The following is a 15,833-nucleotide window of genomic DNA, read 5'->3' as shown; positions in this document are numbered from 1 at the left end:
ATTTTACTTATAAAACATTATAGCATTTCTCAAATCTACATGTTTTGGTACAAAAAATAGCCGCTACGGCGTTGTTTCTATTCGCCCCGTTATTCTGAGAACCGCGAGTTTTTCATGAAACATATAGGAAACGTGGTGATGAATACCTTACGGCAATTCCTTAATTCAGCGTAAAAACTTGAAATGCTTAACTACCGACCCAGTATATCATACGAACAAGTTCTAAGTGAAGCAGAATGGCTTCCACAGACAAAGTTTTTTGGTACTCGGAAACGTTCAGAATTTGAACTCCCATTTTGCATTTTTTTAAGCAAACCGACAATAGTGCTGCTAACCCAAAAATGGGTTTGCAGGACTTGTTTACTATTGAACTATTTAAGAAAATATTTTTTGCATGGTTTTTTAATGTAATCGAAGACCTAAAATCGCATTTTTCAAGTTCGGAAGTTTTGTTTCTATTCGCCCCACTGTTTCTATTCGCCCCGTTTTACGGTAGTGGGCACAGAGTTTCCTAGGAGGTGAGTAGAACTTATTCGTGTACAGACCAAATTTGAGAAGCTGGCGATTGTGGCTTGACAGGAATAAAACTCTTCTGAGAAGGTTGGAAATTCTTTCAATAATGGAAAAAAATCCTGCTTTCACTAACTGTTATTATTGTGTCTTACTTTCTACGTTTCAATAAAAAATAAACAAAAAACTTAATGGAATTACGTAGAATACGACAATTTGCTGGTGTACGGCCTAGGTTGATTATTGTCCTAACGGTAAATGAAGATGGGATGGAGTATGTAGCATTCTATGCCTTTTCAAATTTTTTTAGTAACTCTTATCGAACGTCTTATCCATTTCCAATTGTTCGAGTTGCAGTTGTTTCCGAATGGCGCCTAGCTGAGTGAGCACGCGTGGCGACCCGGGTGATACCTTGATCCGTTCTACGGCGGGAATCTGAAAGGAATAAATCTATATATGACAACGTCTTTTGTTTTGGATGAAACATTCAAACATATAGGAACACTGATTGCTGCAGTAGAAGGAAGTGGAAAGAAATTTTTGAAGTAACGGTTTCACTTTTTTTATAACTTACCGTAGTTTTTTCTCTTAAAGAAAATTCAGCTGCGACAAGAATACAAATAGATCAATGAAAGTTGTGAGAAACGTGGAGAAGAAAGAAGCTTAAGCGATTGAACAATAGTTTGAGACAAAAATGAATCCAGTACACATAAATTTTACTTACATCCCATTTTTTCTCGGTAGTTTTCATGGCGTCACTTTTAAGGTTATCGGCCCGATCGCTGACGTACACTTTCGCTGGCGAAAGCGATGGCAGCAGCGGTTTATTCTGCAACGACTCCGACGAAAATTGCGCATTTTTCTGAGAAATAAGATTGTTTTTGCGCATGCCGCGCTTCATCCAGAGGGTGTTGTAGTGCTTCACATATTTGGAAATACGTTCGTCCATTTCGTCGGTGATAGGATCGTCGGTATCTTCCCGTGCGAGCACGCCAGGTGGACTTGAGGGACGCTTGACAGCTGACGGGTTTAGCTTGTTGTCTACGAAAACTTCACCGTTACGAATGTTAACGGATACCTTGGGCTCTGGTGTCTTCTTGCTAGGATGGAAGATCGAATCCTTATCGATGTTTAGTGAGTAAGGCTTTTTGTAGTTGTTTCGAACAATCACCGGATTTAGCACCGCTAAGTCATGATCGTTGTCGCTTTCGTGATACTGGATGTCGATGATTTTGTATGGGTTTGGTGGTGACGTGGAAGCCGGATGCGGAGGATTCTCAACCTCAGTCACAGGTCGATTGTCGTAATCGTCGTCAAACTGTTCCATCGAGCGCAGTAATTTACTACGCTGCCGTCTTAACTCGAACTGGGCTTCTTTTTGGGCGCGACTGTTTTGCAGTGCCTGTTGACAAATCGTACACAGATTTTCCTTTAGAGAACGTTTCAGAACCCGATCACACTTCTCACAAAGCCTCTCCATTCGAGTGTGACAGTTGAGGCAATGATCCTCCTTGTGAGCCCTTTTCGGTGTTGTTTTATGCTGCTGCTGATGGTGTTTTTGAGCATGATGATAATGACGGCTGTGATCCAGTCCAGCCCGTGGAAGAAACGACCGATCGATGTCAGCTCGACATTTTTTACAAAACTGATAACGCTCGTACTGCCCCGCAGATTCACTGGAAGAATTATAGTCTAGCTCAGATGAAATGCTGGAAGATGTGAAGCTGGACGGTTTCTCGTTTTGTGCCGAGTTGCTAAAGTAGCGATAGACTTTTGCGTTGGCCGTCGTTTTCTGCTGCTGATGCTGCTGTTGCTGATGCTGATGATCAATGTAGACTTCTTTGCCATTTTCGGACAACGTCTTGCGTTGCTCATCATGTGGGTTGAACACCTTATGGTCGTTTTCCAGTTTAGAAAGTAATTGCAATCGCCGGATGTGGTTCTGTTCATTGGCGATGCGGACCTGCAATTGTAGCTTGAGTTAATATAGATTGAGTTAGTAAATTCAACCGTATTATACCTTTTCGCTGCGAATCTTTTCGCGCTCCAGTTCCTCCTCAAGTTGCATCGTTTTCAACTGTTGTTCCAAGCGACTGTGGATTTGAAATGTATATGTTTAGAACAATGCGAAAATTTAAAAAGGCATCTAAAATAGTTATTGAAATACAATTAGTCTATTTTCACTTGAAAACGGAGCAAGACAAATCGTGTTTGGATCCAAAAATAGTGCTAAAAACGTTTACTAGTTCTTACAATTTTAGGGATGGAAGCCAAAAGTGACTCAATCTTATTTTTAGTTCACGTTTTTTGAAAAGGTAAGATGTAGCCTAACAAATTTTACATAACGATTCTATCCCACCTGGTAAGCATTTCCTCTTCCAGTTTTTCTTTCTCCCTTAATCGCTCCACTTCTTTCCGTTTTTCCTCTATCTGCTTGATGAGCTCCTTTTGGTATTCCAATTTTCTACGGCTTTCCTCCTAGAACATAATATGACAAATCGAACGTATAACAAATCAACCAATACAAATAAACCATAGCTATACGTTAGTGAAAACCAAATCACAGAAAAGTTGTTAGAAAGGTGACAATATAATACAGTGTAGGAGAGAAAGACTGAACGAGAAAAGTACATCTAGCAGCAGGGTTCCCCGCTCGTTAGTGGGAATGAAAGTCGCAGCGAGTGACTTTCTACTAGCACGGTTAGTTGCAGTGTCGGAGTGACTAGCAATGATTGGAAACTGGGAGGGACCTACTTCCGCCAGCATCCGGTTCCGCCTGTCAATGGTGTCTGTATTGAGAATGGTGGACAGATCAGTATGGGTCAAATCACTGATTAACTTTTCCCGCGGACTACCTTTGCGCATGTACGAGCCGGGCGGGTCACTTGCTAGCGTCTTCCTAATCGTTGGTATCTGGTTCGGGCTGAAGCTGACAGATGGACTAAGGTAGGACTTGGTGGCGGTGTTGTTGTTACCGCTGCTTCCCATCGGTTGTTGATTTGGACTGGTAGTGTTCGTTCCTTTTTCGTTGGGAGACTGGCCGGTTTGGTGGCCGAACTTTTCGAGGTACTGCTGGTGTTTGGACATCACTTGAGGGATCTGGAAGGCGGTCAGAGTGCATTAATGATTGTTTCCTTTTTCTTTCAAGCAGATTGTTGATTGTGCATGGTAGAAGCAAACTATCTTACAGTTATTAAAAGAAAGCGATAATATTTCTTTCAAAACCTGAAAACGTCCGACGTCTGGATTTGATAGAAAGCAGTACGAATCAATTAGAACAAAGGAGTGCACTTTGAAATGCTAATTTCAAGTTAGGTAGAAAGACAGAGATAGTTTACCACATTAGCAATATGATTTACATTTTTCAGATATTCTTGATAGTCGGCTTGGCGGGCACGGGAGAGCATCGATTTCTTTTCGTTCTGATTTTTGTTGAAGCTAGGAAAGTACGAATAGAATGTGTCCGACACCCACTGTTCCATTTCATCCTGTGAAAATAGAAAAAAAAAGAAAATCAAATTAGTCCAGACGTTGTTACATCGCTGCTGGAAACAGGTATTGAGCAGGTTGTGGATATTAATAGTCATTCTAATTAAATTGTGTTAGTTATTATTAGCATTGACGTCCGATTCGATTTTGTGTTATTTAGGTTTCCAGTATGAGTAACAGTGTAACTAGTTTAATGTCGCTAACCCATTTCCAGAATAGTCGCCTTTGACAACAGCAAGGCTTGTATGTTTGCAAGCCTTTTATTTATGCAAAAGCAGTTTCTTGTGAACAGTATTCTTCGTTTACCTCAAAATTCCCGGTGTGTGAGCAATATACAACTTTACATGTTGATAACACTGCTATTAAAATACAGTCCCTCATGATCCAACTAGCATGCTGTTTTATGTTTAGTTTCTCAGTCGCCCCAAACATTAAGCTTCAGTTAGATATACCCAACGTTGTCTTTGCCAGGCGGCGTTTTCCGCAATAGTCACATTAGCGAGAAAGTTTGCGACGGAAGTTAAACGAAACAAAAATAAACAAATCATGCAAAAAGTTGGCTACTATTCTAGCGCTGTCTATCCGGGGCTCTAGTAGGATACCGCATTTATGAATGACTCCATGCACATAAAAAGTTTGTTTTATTTGGGCCTTAGTATAATGGAAAATTGTTAACAAATGATGGATGAGTTCGTTTCAAAATGCTACTATGTACATCAATGCTCGCGTGTATCCTTTAAAAAGCGGAAACGGCGAAAACGAGCAAATTGTACCTCTGGACTGGACATTCGATCACCATAAGATGAATTCGGGCAATTTTAAGTCATTTACACAGGTTTACATAATTCAGTTCACTATACCAGGCCAGGATAAAGCTCAAGCATCACGGCTTCGATCAATTTCAATTATTCCTTTTTCTTTCGTTCACTTTCTTTCGTAAATTGTCCATCACTCGTACTCGACTGTACGATGGTCTTGTCAGTTCGAGCCAACATTGCAGATGAGTCTTCTTAGAACTTATTTTTAATTAGTTGATATTCTTAATTTAGAAGGATTGACCTTGCTACCTTCGCGCTTATTCTACATTGTTTAAGTCCAACATACATTCGCTTAAGTGAAAACCGAATTCTAAACTTCTAGCGCGAATCTATAATTGCGAATGTTAAAAATTGATTAAATCGGAAGATTTCTTTTTAAATGGTTGATGGGGTATAACCACCTAGACGGGATGGGTCCGAAATACAGATGAACGCGACACTAGTTCCAAGAGTAGACAACTTTATGTTTCAATATCTTGGATTTTCAAACAGAAAATTTAGCTCAATAAGAAATTTTAGTTTTACATCGATGAGAAGAAAAAAATTCTGCAACATGCTATGCTCTTACAGACATGTGCAATTTTGATTATTAGTTATAGGCTCATAAGATGGTTCCCAAATATTGCCTATCCTTCATTCTATATTTTTATAAAAACTTGCATTAGAGCAAGATCGCGCCAAATGGCCTATGGTCGAATATCGATTTGAATGAAACTTTGCACACGTATTTGGTTAGCAAACTGAGCATTTTTCACAGATGGAGAGATTTTTCACACCCATGAGTTACATTCTAAAAGGGCGTATGCCTTTTGGCATAGGTTTTATTCGAAGCATTGTAGCCAAGAAACCGTTGGTTGTATAGAAAAACTGTCTGAGAATGAGTTGTAGGGAATTAAAAATGCACCTTAAAAAAATATACACTGTACAAAAAAAATTTTTTTGACCAAAGAAAATAAAAATAAACATTAAATTTCAATTTAAAAAAAAAGAGTTGAATTTTTTTTAATTTTTTTTTTAAGAGAAACTTGACGTTAATACGCAACTTTTTAAGAAAAGTCCAGGATGGAGAAATGAAAAATATTTTTTTTACGGTAGAATAATTTTTTTTATAAAAATTCTAATTTGAACATTTTTCAAAATATTTGTATTCTGATGATTTTAAAAGATGTAGAAAGTCATTTTGAATCAAAAGAGGGTTTTGAAATTTATTGTTGAACCATAAATGAATTAAATTTTATCTGAAATTTATGTCTTTAGAACATAGGATGTGCAATGATTTGTTCTCGTAGAAAAAAGTCTAACTAAAATCTGTATTATAATTTCACATTGAAATGGTTGTAATAACACCTTGTTCAATATATTCGAATACAAGTTTTCGAGTTATAAGTGTTAATGAAAGTACGTGAACGAATGTATGCACTCTCGAATACGCATTGGTGTGTTGGTGGTCTGTCAGTTGTATTTAGTTCTTGATGTGCGATGTAACAAATCCGGAAAGTCGTAGTAAAACGTTTTTGATCAATGACTGCCCTTGCACAATATTCAAACATCTCAAATCGTGTGAAGCTAGGCGAGATTTCGTTTATTAAACCATCGAAAAATACAAGGAAACATTCTCTTTGGGGGATCGTTGAAAATTCTGTCGACCACGATCTGCAAGGATGCCGCAAGTCGTAAAATTGTGACTGTTATGAAGAGCGTGTCCGGCGAAATGATAACGTTCAGTTTGTAATTCCCACCCATCTGAGTATATCTATTGAATCGGTCCACAATATTTTTGCCGATTCTTTTAGAAAAAGAGGCTCGATAGAGTGAAAATGATACTTTCACAACTCGCTGTTCGCGAGTTCATGGTTTCTGATGAAAAAATAGGTATTTGGTCTGGAGTGTGACTGGTTACACAAAACAATCGAATGTGGGCAGCAGCAAGAGACAACATTTCAGAGTTCTAAGGGAGTGTTCCTCGATTGCAGAGTACAGCTTTAGTGATGGTCTCGGGAGCAATTTGCAAGCCAGTAAACTTCCTCTGATTTTCATTTACAAAGACGCCGAATTTAATGCTGTTTATTATAAAACGGTAGTTTTGGAAAAAAACGTTACCCCGTGTCTTCGAAAACTCTTCAGAGCTAATAACTATATGTTCCAGCAAGACGGTGCATCAGCGCATACTGCGAACTTGACTCAAGGTTGGTATAGGGACAATTCGAGGGACTTTTTGAATAGAAATAAATTGCCGTTAAGTTCACCTGATCTCAACTCAATAAACTTTTTTTTACAAAATCTCCAACTTGAAAAGCGGTTATCAAGAAAATCCGGACTCTTGACAAGTAGGTTTAATAATTTTCCTACAATTACATTAACTTAACTGCGAAAGCTAATAACATTCAATAATATAAAAAAAGCGTACAAATATATATATATATATATATATATATATATATATATATATATATATATATATATATATATATATATATATATATATATATATATATATATATATATATATATATATATATATATATATATATATATATATATATATATATAATAGTGTTGAAATGTCACATAGTACATGAACAAATCTTTACAAACATTCCCCCCTCTATAAAAAAAAAGAAAATCTGGGAATCCGTGCCGCCTGTGACAGCTTCGAAAAGCGCTTGAAGTTGGTTAAGCTAACTAAGGGAGGGGTTTTTCTAAATATATTAAAAATAGCATTGTTCGTTCCGAAAATCTGCGAAAACAATACCGCAGACAGACGTCCAAGCTGAGTTCCAAATTTGTGTAAAGTTTTTTGTAGTAGCAATCCGTAACCAGATAGCGCTACCAGTACCGCCAGCCTCGTACACCAGCGAAAAAAAATGTATTGTAGCGATAAGGTCACCAGGCGGCGCTAGTGTACAAGTGATTTATAACGCAATTTACTTTGAAAATCTACACGGAAATTTCGATCAATGTTGTTCTTGCTTGGACATCTGTCTGCGACAATACTAAGCCTGTTTGTCGCATCAATGATTTTCCACGCATATTTAACCCACTTGACATTTTCTAATCAAATTCGTCCCACTAAACACTAAAAACCTGGAGCATGGGACAAATATGTGTAGAACGGGTTATCATTATGGAATTTCGAAATGGTATCTGGTAAACACCGGTAGGTTCGGATGATTGAAAGCAAAATCCTACAAATTGAGACCTAAACACGACTATGCACAATATAAGTTCGAAATTTTTGAATCCACTTCAACCGGAGGAACAGTTGATTTGAGACAAGCAAATCAAACTACGAACGTAATTTCACGCACAACATTGGTTTAAGACGCGAGTAGCTTGTAGAATAAACCTTTACATTCCTTAGCAGCTCTTAGACAATTCGTTCGTAACTATTCTGCACTGTTCACTTCGATGAGAAATTTGAAAACATTGCCTGGCATGAAACTTCTATGATGGAAAAGTTAACAAAAATACCTTACAAACCGAACTGTCCAAATATTCTGTAAATGAGAAGCAAGCTTTCTAAAGTATGTTGCAATACAAAAATAGTTAATTTATACATTTGAAGCTAGAAAAGTGACTTGAGTGACCATTTTGTCGTAAAATAGTGACTTTAGTGACTTTTTAGCGTAAATAGTGACTTTTTAGTGACTAGGCTCAAAATAGTGACAAAGTCACTAAAAAGTGACTCGCTACTAGCCCTGCATACGTTCATTGGAATGCTTGATCAAAAATACACAATTTATTCTTTGAAAACAAAACGATTGGATAAATAACTCGAGCGCTGTACCTTATCCTACCTACACGTTCCCCCTTGCCGAATGTTTTATAAAAAAATATGTCTGTCGTACAACACTACCTACTTATTTACTAATAATAACTTTACAAGTACGCAACCAATAACTACTGGGTTACCTATAATATCTGTTTTCGTATATAAATACGATTGCACTTCTCCAGAAGTGTTAGTAACAGTTTGCTTTTTGTGAAGATGAATAAAGTAAAAAATGGAATACACCAAGCCCAAATGCTGTAAACTTTTTCCTGATCATCGGTGCTCATCAAGCTTACGCAAATGAAACGAAATAGAGTTGAAAAAAAGCGATATTAATTTCTGATGGAGCTGCCTCACAATATAAAAATAGAAAAAACTTTGCAAGTCTTTGCAAGTTCAAAACAAAATATAACGTCGATGCAGAGTGGCATTTTTTGCGACTTCTCATTTTAAAGGCCCATGCAATTGGTGGCATATTAAAACGAATGGCAGGAAATGCAAGTTTAGCTAAAGAACATGAACATCCCATTACAAGCGCAAAAGAATTGTATGAATGTAATAAAAATTCATCAAAAATGTCATTTAGTTGGGTATCATATGAAGAATATGAACAAGGAGTAACAGAATGGAGCAATATTTTCAAAAAATCTATAATAATAGCTGCCACACAAAAGTATTACTCTTTTGTTCCGATTTCAGAAAATAAGATACAAACGAAGCTGTTTTCGAAGATGACGAATCATTTACTTATGATGTATATAAAATATAAGGTGAAACTAGTTCTGTAAAGTATCTATGTTATGAAAAAATATGTTCCTAAGATAATAAAACTCGAAAAAAAAAAATTGATTCTTATATATATTTATATCACTAAGAACATTTAACTCTTTTCTCGAGAACCGTTCGCCCAATCGTGTTGTTGTCAAAGAATGAATTGTATATTTTTGATCAAGCATTCCAATGAACGTATGGTTTTCGCTGGAGAACCATGGAAAAATAAGAAAGACGTGTATTTTCCTAAATAATTATAACATTTTGAGCTTAAATTAGAAATAACTCGAAAACCAATGCCTTTGGAATGTTTACTACCAAGAGCTTTTTGATTCAAAATGACTCTCTACATCTTTTAAAATCATCAGAATATAAATATTTTGAAAAATGTTTGAATTACAATTTTCATAAAAGAATTAATCTACCATAAAAAAATTTTTTTTCGTTTCTCCATCCTGGACTTTTCTTAAAAAGTTGCGTATTAACGTCAAGTTTCTTTAAAAAAAATTAAAAAAAATTCAACTCTGTTTTCTTTTAAATTGAAATTTAATGTTTATTTTTAATTTTTACGGTCAAAAAAAATTTTTTTGTGCAGTGTATATTTTTCTTTGATGCATTTTTGATTCGCTACAACTCATTCTCTGACAGTTTTTCTATACAACCAACGGTTTCTGGGCTACAATGCTTCGAATAAAACCTATGCCAAAAGGCATACACCCTTTTAGAATGTAACTCATGGGTGTAAAAAATCTCTCCACCTGTGAAAAATGCTCAGTTTACTAAGCCAAATACGTGTGCAAAGTTTCATTCAAATTAAAAATGGTCGATTAAATTTTCGCGTATTTTCAGGCGATTTGAAATGATTTTGCTCACTAGGCTGTCTAAAATAAGATTTCATTAGAATTTATCTTACTTGCTACACCAAAAATAATTTTTTTTTGTTACAAAATTCGCGATGATATCCTTTTATTCGAATTTAATATATTCCAAATAATAAAGCCTCAATTCCAGAGCTAATTTTTTACCTTAAGCAATAAACAGTAAAAAAGTAAAAGGTTATATCTGACACACAACCACATTATTGACGTAGGACAATGAGGTCATGTCTCGTTATTTCATAGATTGAGTTTCATTCTGTAGAGTAGAAAACAGATACACGCTATCACCACCATATATTGGGACACTTTTCTTCAAGCTGCATTTTGGCTATAATAACGGCATATATTATAAAAAAAAGAAAATCAACTCTTCAATTTTTAATCTTTTTTTCAAAAATGGGGGATGTTTTGTGATGAATTAATTATTTACTAATATTTATTCAAAATCTTTATTGTGTGTTCTGCCACAAACGGTGACATATCAACACTATTACATATATTTTAAGCTTTATTTCATTAAAAGATTGTAATTGCTTCCGCAGTCAAGTGAATATAATTGTAGGAAAATTGTAAACCTATTTGTGAAGAAAAAAAAGGAACTTAAAATTAAACCTTAATCTAATCTTCCACCTATCTTACTGACTATAGAGTGAGCTAATCGTTGTAATTGAGGATTTCATCGAATTTTGTCGAAACTTATCGATAATTTGGTTTGACATATTTTCTAATGTTTCCACATCAGTAAGCCTGTGTAGTTCATTTGTGCTAAACCAGCGAGGACGCTTCAATATTATTTTCAGAAGTTTGTTCTGAATCCTTTGAAGCATCTTCTTTCTGGTTGTACAACAACTTGTCCAGATGGGGACTGCATATAACATTGCTGGTCTAAATATTTGTTTGTAAATTAACAGTTTGTTCTTGAGACAAAGTCTAGAATTTCTGTTGATAAGAGGATACAAAAATTTTATATATTTATTGCACCTTATTTGGATATTCTCAATGTGCTCCTTGAAGGAAAGATTTTTATCATAATTAGCCCTAAATATTTAACTTGGTTAGACCAATTTAAGATTGCACCGTTCATCTTAACAACATGATTATTGGTGGGTTTGAGACACGAAACTCTTGGTTCATGAGGAAAAATAATTAATTGTGTTCTTGATGCATTAGGAGAAATCTTCGATTTCTGCAAATATGAAGAAAATTTCAATTTTCAATCATATTTGTCCTGTAGAAGACAGTGTGTCAGTGCTCGAGCTATTACCACCACAAAAAAAAAGAACATTTCTTCAAGCTCGTGTCTATTTGGTCTATACCTAACCTATCACTGTTCATAACATCGTAAACGCAGAAGCGAGAATGAGGGAACTTGAAAAAGTTGTATAGTTGTATGTGCTTCATATGCATCATCTCTCGGAAGATAATTAAGTACTGCTGCTAATGCTTCTGTTTCAGAAGCCAGATTGGAAATGAACGTGAGTCGCACGCTTTAATGCATAAAAATGAGGCTATCTCTTTCACGGGAACAGTTGAATGATTGATGAAACGACCGATCACGTGTTAGCGATGAAGATGCGAGGTGGAAAGGCAATGTTTGGTACATTTTTGCGATATATGTGTAATAAGCGTGCACGTGGTTAGCTGAATATTGATTTTGAATTAAATTTGGACTTGCTAATTGTTTTTTTTTTTAATAATGACTATTATAACATATTATGTCGCACTGTTGGGGATGCGTTCCAAATTTGTATGGAATCGCAAAAAAAAAACTCTTTTGAGTTCCGAATATAACGAAGTAAGTGTACAGCTAAACATCACAATCGATCGCACTTAACATCGCGTGAATGGATTTTGTTCAAACTTCGGACATGTGATATGGATATGCAAACCGACAACAAGGCTAAGACCGTGACCGAAACTCAACGCCCTGAAATTGATAGTCTTCTCTAGAGAATCCTTCGATTTTACTTATAGGAAAGATTTTCGTGGACCAACAAAATTCTGCAACTTTTTTACCAGGGATCAGTTAAGAAGGATTCGATCGGCTGATTTCGACATAGCATCAATCATTGATCATTGGGTTTTGCGGCACAACAAATAAATTGTTGTTCAAATATTCTTCGTAAAAAGCAAAATTTACTACCTGGTAACTACCAGGCTACAACACACTCTCGAAAGTTAGACGTAACAAAGTACAGTAGTAGCATACTGGTTTGTGTACATACCACAGGATGAAACATGTTGGATATTAGCCAACTTCTCAGTTATTTTGGTTATTAGCCAAAATTGTTTCACATTTGCTGCCTTCCCAAATGCACTTTTTGACAATCGGCTTTCCTTGTTCAGGGTATTTACCATCACGAGAAACTGTTTTCTAGATTTTGGTAAAAATGGCATATAAGCCGATTTTTAAACCCTCTAGTGCCCAAATTAATTTTTAGACTAACTTCGAAAAAATCATTAAGAATTTTTATAAACATTTTTAAAGTATTGATTGAAGCTTTTTAGAGGTTTAACTGGAGACTGTCTAAAGGCGGTGCTGGGCACTAAAGGGTTAATTATGAGCAGCGAACGAAGACATCGAATATACGTATATTATTTGTAAAGTCAAAAATGAAAGAACACCATCTAACAATGTTGAAATATAAAAAAATCCTGAATTCAACCCCTAAGGCTGTAGACCTTGTAATATTTTTTCGAATGATCAAAGAATCATAGTGAGCAGTTAGAATTGACAAAGTGTATATATTCATGATGACTTAATTTTGGGCAAAGCGAGCAAATAGAAAAACTTCAAACGATTTTGCAGATTTATCTACATTTCACCATTTATCGCCGATCTTATATGTTTTACACACTGCAGTGTATTTAAGAGTTTTGTTAACAAGATTTTATTTCGTGAAAGTGTGCAGACCGAGTGAGCCAATGTGTCGAGCAGAAAAAAGTTGTGATGGCCGGAATTTTTAGCACAGGTTTGAAGTCAGCATAGGTTGATTTCGAAGCTACCAAGTACCTTTTCAAGAAGCTTCGAAACCCGTTAGTCAAAAAAGTATACTTTACTAGTAAATAAACTAAATGGTTCAGTGTTGTTTTATTATTAGCAATATTCAACAATAATAATAAGCTCGATTTGACAATATTTCCTCGACATCGCAAAAAAGCCTAGTTTGATAGATTGAAATCGATCAAGATTCAAAAGTTCTTTGAACGTAGAACCCGAATGTTGCTTTAGTAAGTCTGATTTTTTCAATTTTTCTTATCATTTTCTAACGAATTTGCTAGCAAATTCAAAACTTTCTATGATACGAAAACGATAATAAAGTCCGCGAAAGTTCGAAGATATCTGCCGTTAATTTTTGTCAGCACACACAGCCGCTAGTACATACGACAACATGTATTTGCAATACTAGTTCAAATGCCGACTGCAGGATTCTTCGTTTTGTAACCTGAATCCTCGATGAACAATTGAGAAACCCGTCGAAAAATGACTCCCATAAAATTCGGTAACCTACATACATGCATTAGCAGTGCACCCACTGACTTGGTTTCCTCTTCAAAAATAAGGAAACGGGTCGTCGTCTGCGTCAGACGCAATTAGTATTCTCACTCAGAAACAAAACGCCCACTGGTCTTCTAATATGCATTATCGATGTACACTTCGGTCGCATTTTGTCGTATACACCCTCAGCAGTGAACTTCCTTCAAGGGGGTGAACCACAAATCAGACCACCGCACCGATCAAGTCCTGCTGATAATAAACCGGATTTTCCATCTTGCTCTGATTAGCACCATTTTTTTCTTTTTTTTCTGGGTGAGGCCTCATTCCACGATGTCTCTCGCTATATTGGGAACACTTTCGACATAAATATCTTATTTATTTCATTTTGTGAGACCCGAGAAATGTTGGTGAGGCATTTACTGGTGGTTGCATCCGCAGGTCGGTACTATTCCCTGAGACGGCACTTCATTACATAGGCATTTTCATTCATCTTACAATCCCCGTAGTACATACCTAGTTTTCGCTTCGAAACTCCAACTTACGTCAAATGATTAAATTGTATTGGAAGTGTTTCACATAAGTATAAATTAATGGGCGTACAAAAACTGTAATATCCGAAGTAACAATTTTTTTTTCTTTCCAAATTTTTACGTTAGTCTTAGAATGAAATTTATTGTAATTCTTCAAAACCTTTTAATGACTTCTAAAAAATGCTTGTTTCACCGGTATGTTCAAAATATTTCTTTAGTCTTCCCAAAAACTAGATAAAGCTAAAACAGAACATCCAATTTAGATTTGAGTTTGATTTATTCTAAGCGTCCAAGTTGCTATTTCAATCCCTTTGCAAACTGTTGTTCCTAAGAAAGACGAAAAATAATGGAAAATAACAGAACTTTTGAAACAGCTATCAGTAACACTCAGTTTTCCGAAGTAGGATATATTTATTCAACAATTTTGAATCAACCTGCAATTGCAACAAATCAAAATGTGCCGTCAGGAGGAATAAATAACGAACACTTCAAAATTCTTTTCTATTGAATATGATTTGATTTGTTAGTCCATCTCTTTGTCGAAATTTAATGATTGTATTCAAACCAAGAAGTTGTTATAGAAATATAGTTGTCGGGGGAGATTTTGAAATTTGGTTATAACAAAGCAAAGCCTTGGTGCTACATTCCTATTCAAAACTTGACCTTCTGTTTTAGTTATACACAGACTCCGCAGCTAACTGTTTAGTGTACAGGGCAATTGCGGGGCTAGCGCTACGAGCCGAGCCGAGACTCGAACCTACGACGACTGGCTTGTTAGGCCAGCATCATACCTCGAGAATATCTGGGAGATGTTTGGTTATAACATCTGTTTCCAAAATTGAAAGATAAAATAATGAATGTCGATTGGGGAGAGCTATTGTTTTACGAAAATCTTGAACACACGCACACAAAGGATGAAAAATATGACCCAAAATTGCATAACATAGTACGATAATGTTTACTTCGCACGATTGCTCGATAAAACTGAAATGAAAATGCTTGCATAGCCTTTTCACGCTATCGCGCACGGCAGTAACATGGAAGACGAATCAATTTACATTTTAAATATGTCTGATTTTACACCTTTACGGATACCGAAAATGTTTACCCACCATGCTACGTTACATCTAGAAAGCAATGGGCTACAGCTACTAGCAGCTTTCGGCCACAACATTTGCACTACTTTCTTTAACCGGAACGGATGTAAACCTATGACGTTCAAGGTTGGCGAAAAACACCCAGCATTCAGTATGTACTGAAAGCTAGGAGTAAAACTAGCAGTCAATGTGTTCCCAAAACGGCATACCCAGCAATCCCGCAAATTGTTGCTCCCAAAATGGGTTTGATAAAAGACTGAATTCACTACACGTGTAAGCTGAGTCATGTAATTTGAAGGCTTCAAGGACGACTGCAGCAAATTGGATTCTTGTGCGGTTTGACCTACTGGATTTGTTTTTTTCGTAATCAATAATGAAAGTTATAATTTTGCGAAATTTGGAAGTAATCCAGCTGTTTCAGGTTTTAATTAGGTTAGACAAAAAATTGAAATATCGGTGTATTTTTCAT

The 15,833-nt window shown here is 36.0% G+C and overlaps 2 protein-coding genes across 10 annotated transcripts in view; one reads left to right on the top strand and one right to left on the bottom strand.

Moving 5' to 3' along the window:
• Window positions 1-636: 636 nt before the first annotated feature.
• LOC129723137 (putative mediator of RNA polymerase II transcription subunit 26) overlaps window positions 637-15,833 on the bottom strand; it is an 18,351-nt gene continuing 3,154 nt past the window's right edge. For 2 of the 9 annotated variants that reach the window (XM_055677132.1, XM_055677140.1), the window contains exons 2-7: window positions 3,849-3,998; window positions 3,142-3,609; window positions 2,870-2,988; window positions 2,531-2,603; window positions 1,235-2,473; window positions 637-945 (exon numbers count right to left, since the gene is read on the bottom strand). In XM_055677132.1, coding sequence (XP_055533107.1) covers window positions 817-945; window positions 1,235-2,473; window positions 2,531-2,603; window positions 2,870-2,988; window positions 3,142-3,609; window positions 3,849-3,998 — 2,178 coding nt within the window. In that variant the 3' untranslated portion in view covers window positions 637-816. Of the gene's footprint in view, window positions 946-1,084; window positions 1,114-1,234; window positions 2,474-2,530; window positions 2,604-2,869; window positions 2,989-3,141; window positions 3,610-3,848; window positions 3,999-15,833 lie in introns of all 9 variants that reach the window. The other 7 variants (XM_055677133.1, XM_055677141.1, XM_055677134.1 and 4 more) reach the window with 6 other exon arrangements.
• The window catches only part of LOC129719633 (pickpocket protein 11-like), a 26,595-nt gene continuing 14,742 nt past the window's right edge, over window positions 3,981-15,833 (top strand). The window contains exon 1 of the mRNA XM_055671027.1: window positions 3,981-4,065. The gene's annotated coding sequence lies outside the window, so the exon portion shown is untranslated. The remainder of the gene's footprint in view (window positions 4,066-15,833) is intronic.

This window comes from Wyeomyia smithii, chromosome 2, assembly GCF_029784165.1.
Source record: "Wyeomyia smithii strain HCP4-BCI-WySm-NY-G18 chromosome 2, ASM2978416v1, whole genome shotgun sequence".
Taxonomy (NCBI): domain Eukaryota; kingdom Metazoa; phylum Arthropoda; class Insecta; order Diptera; family Culicidae; genus Wyeomyia; species Wyeomyia smithii.
Note: the sequence above shows the minus strand (reverse complement) of the source record. Positions and strands in the feature narration are given on the sequence as shown.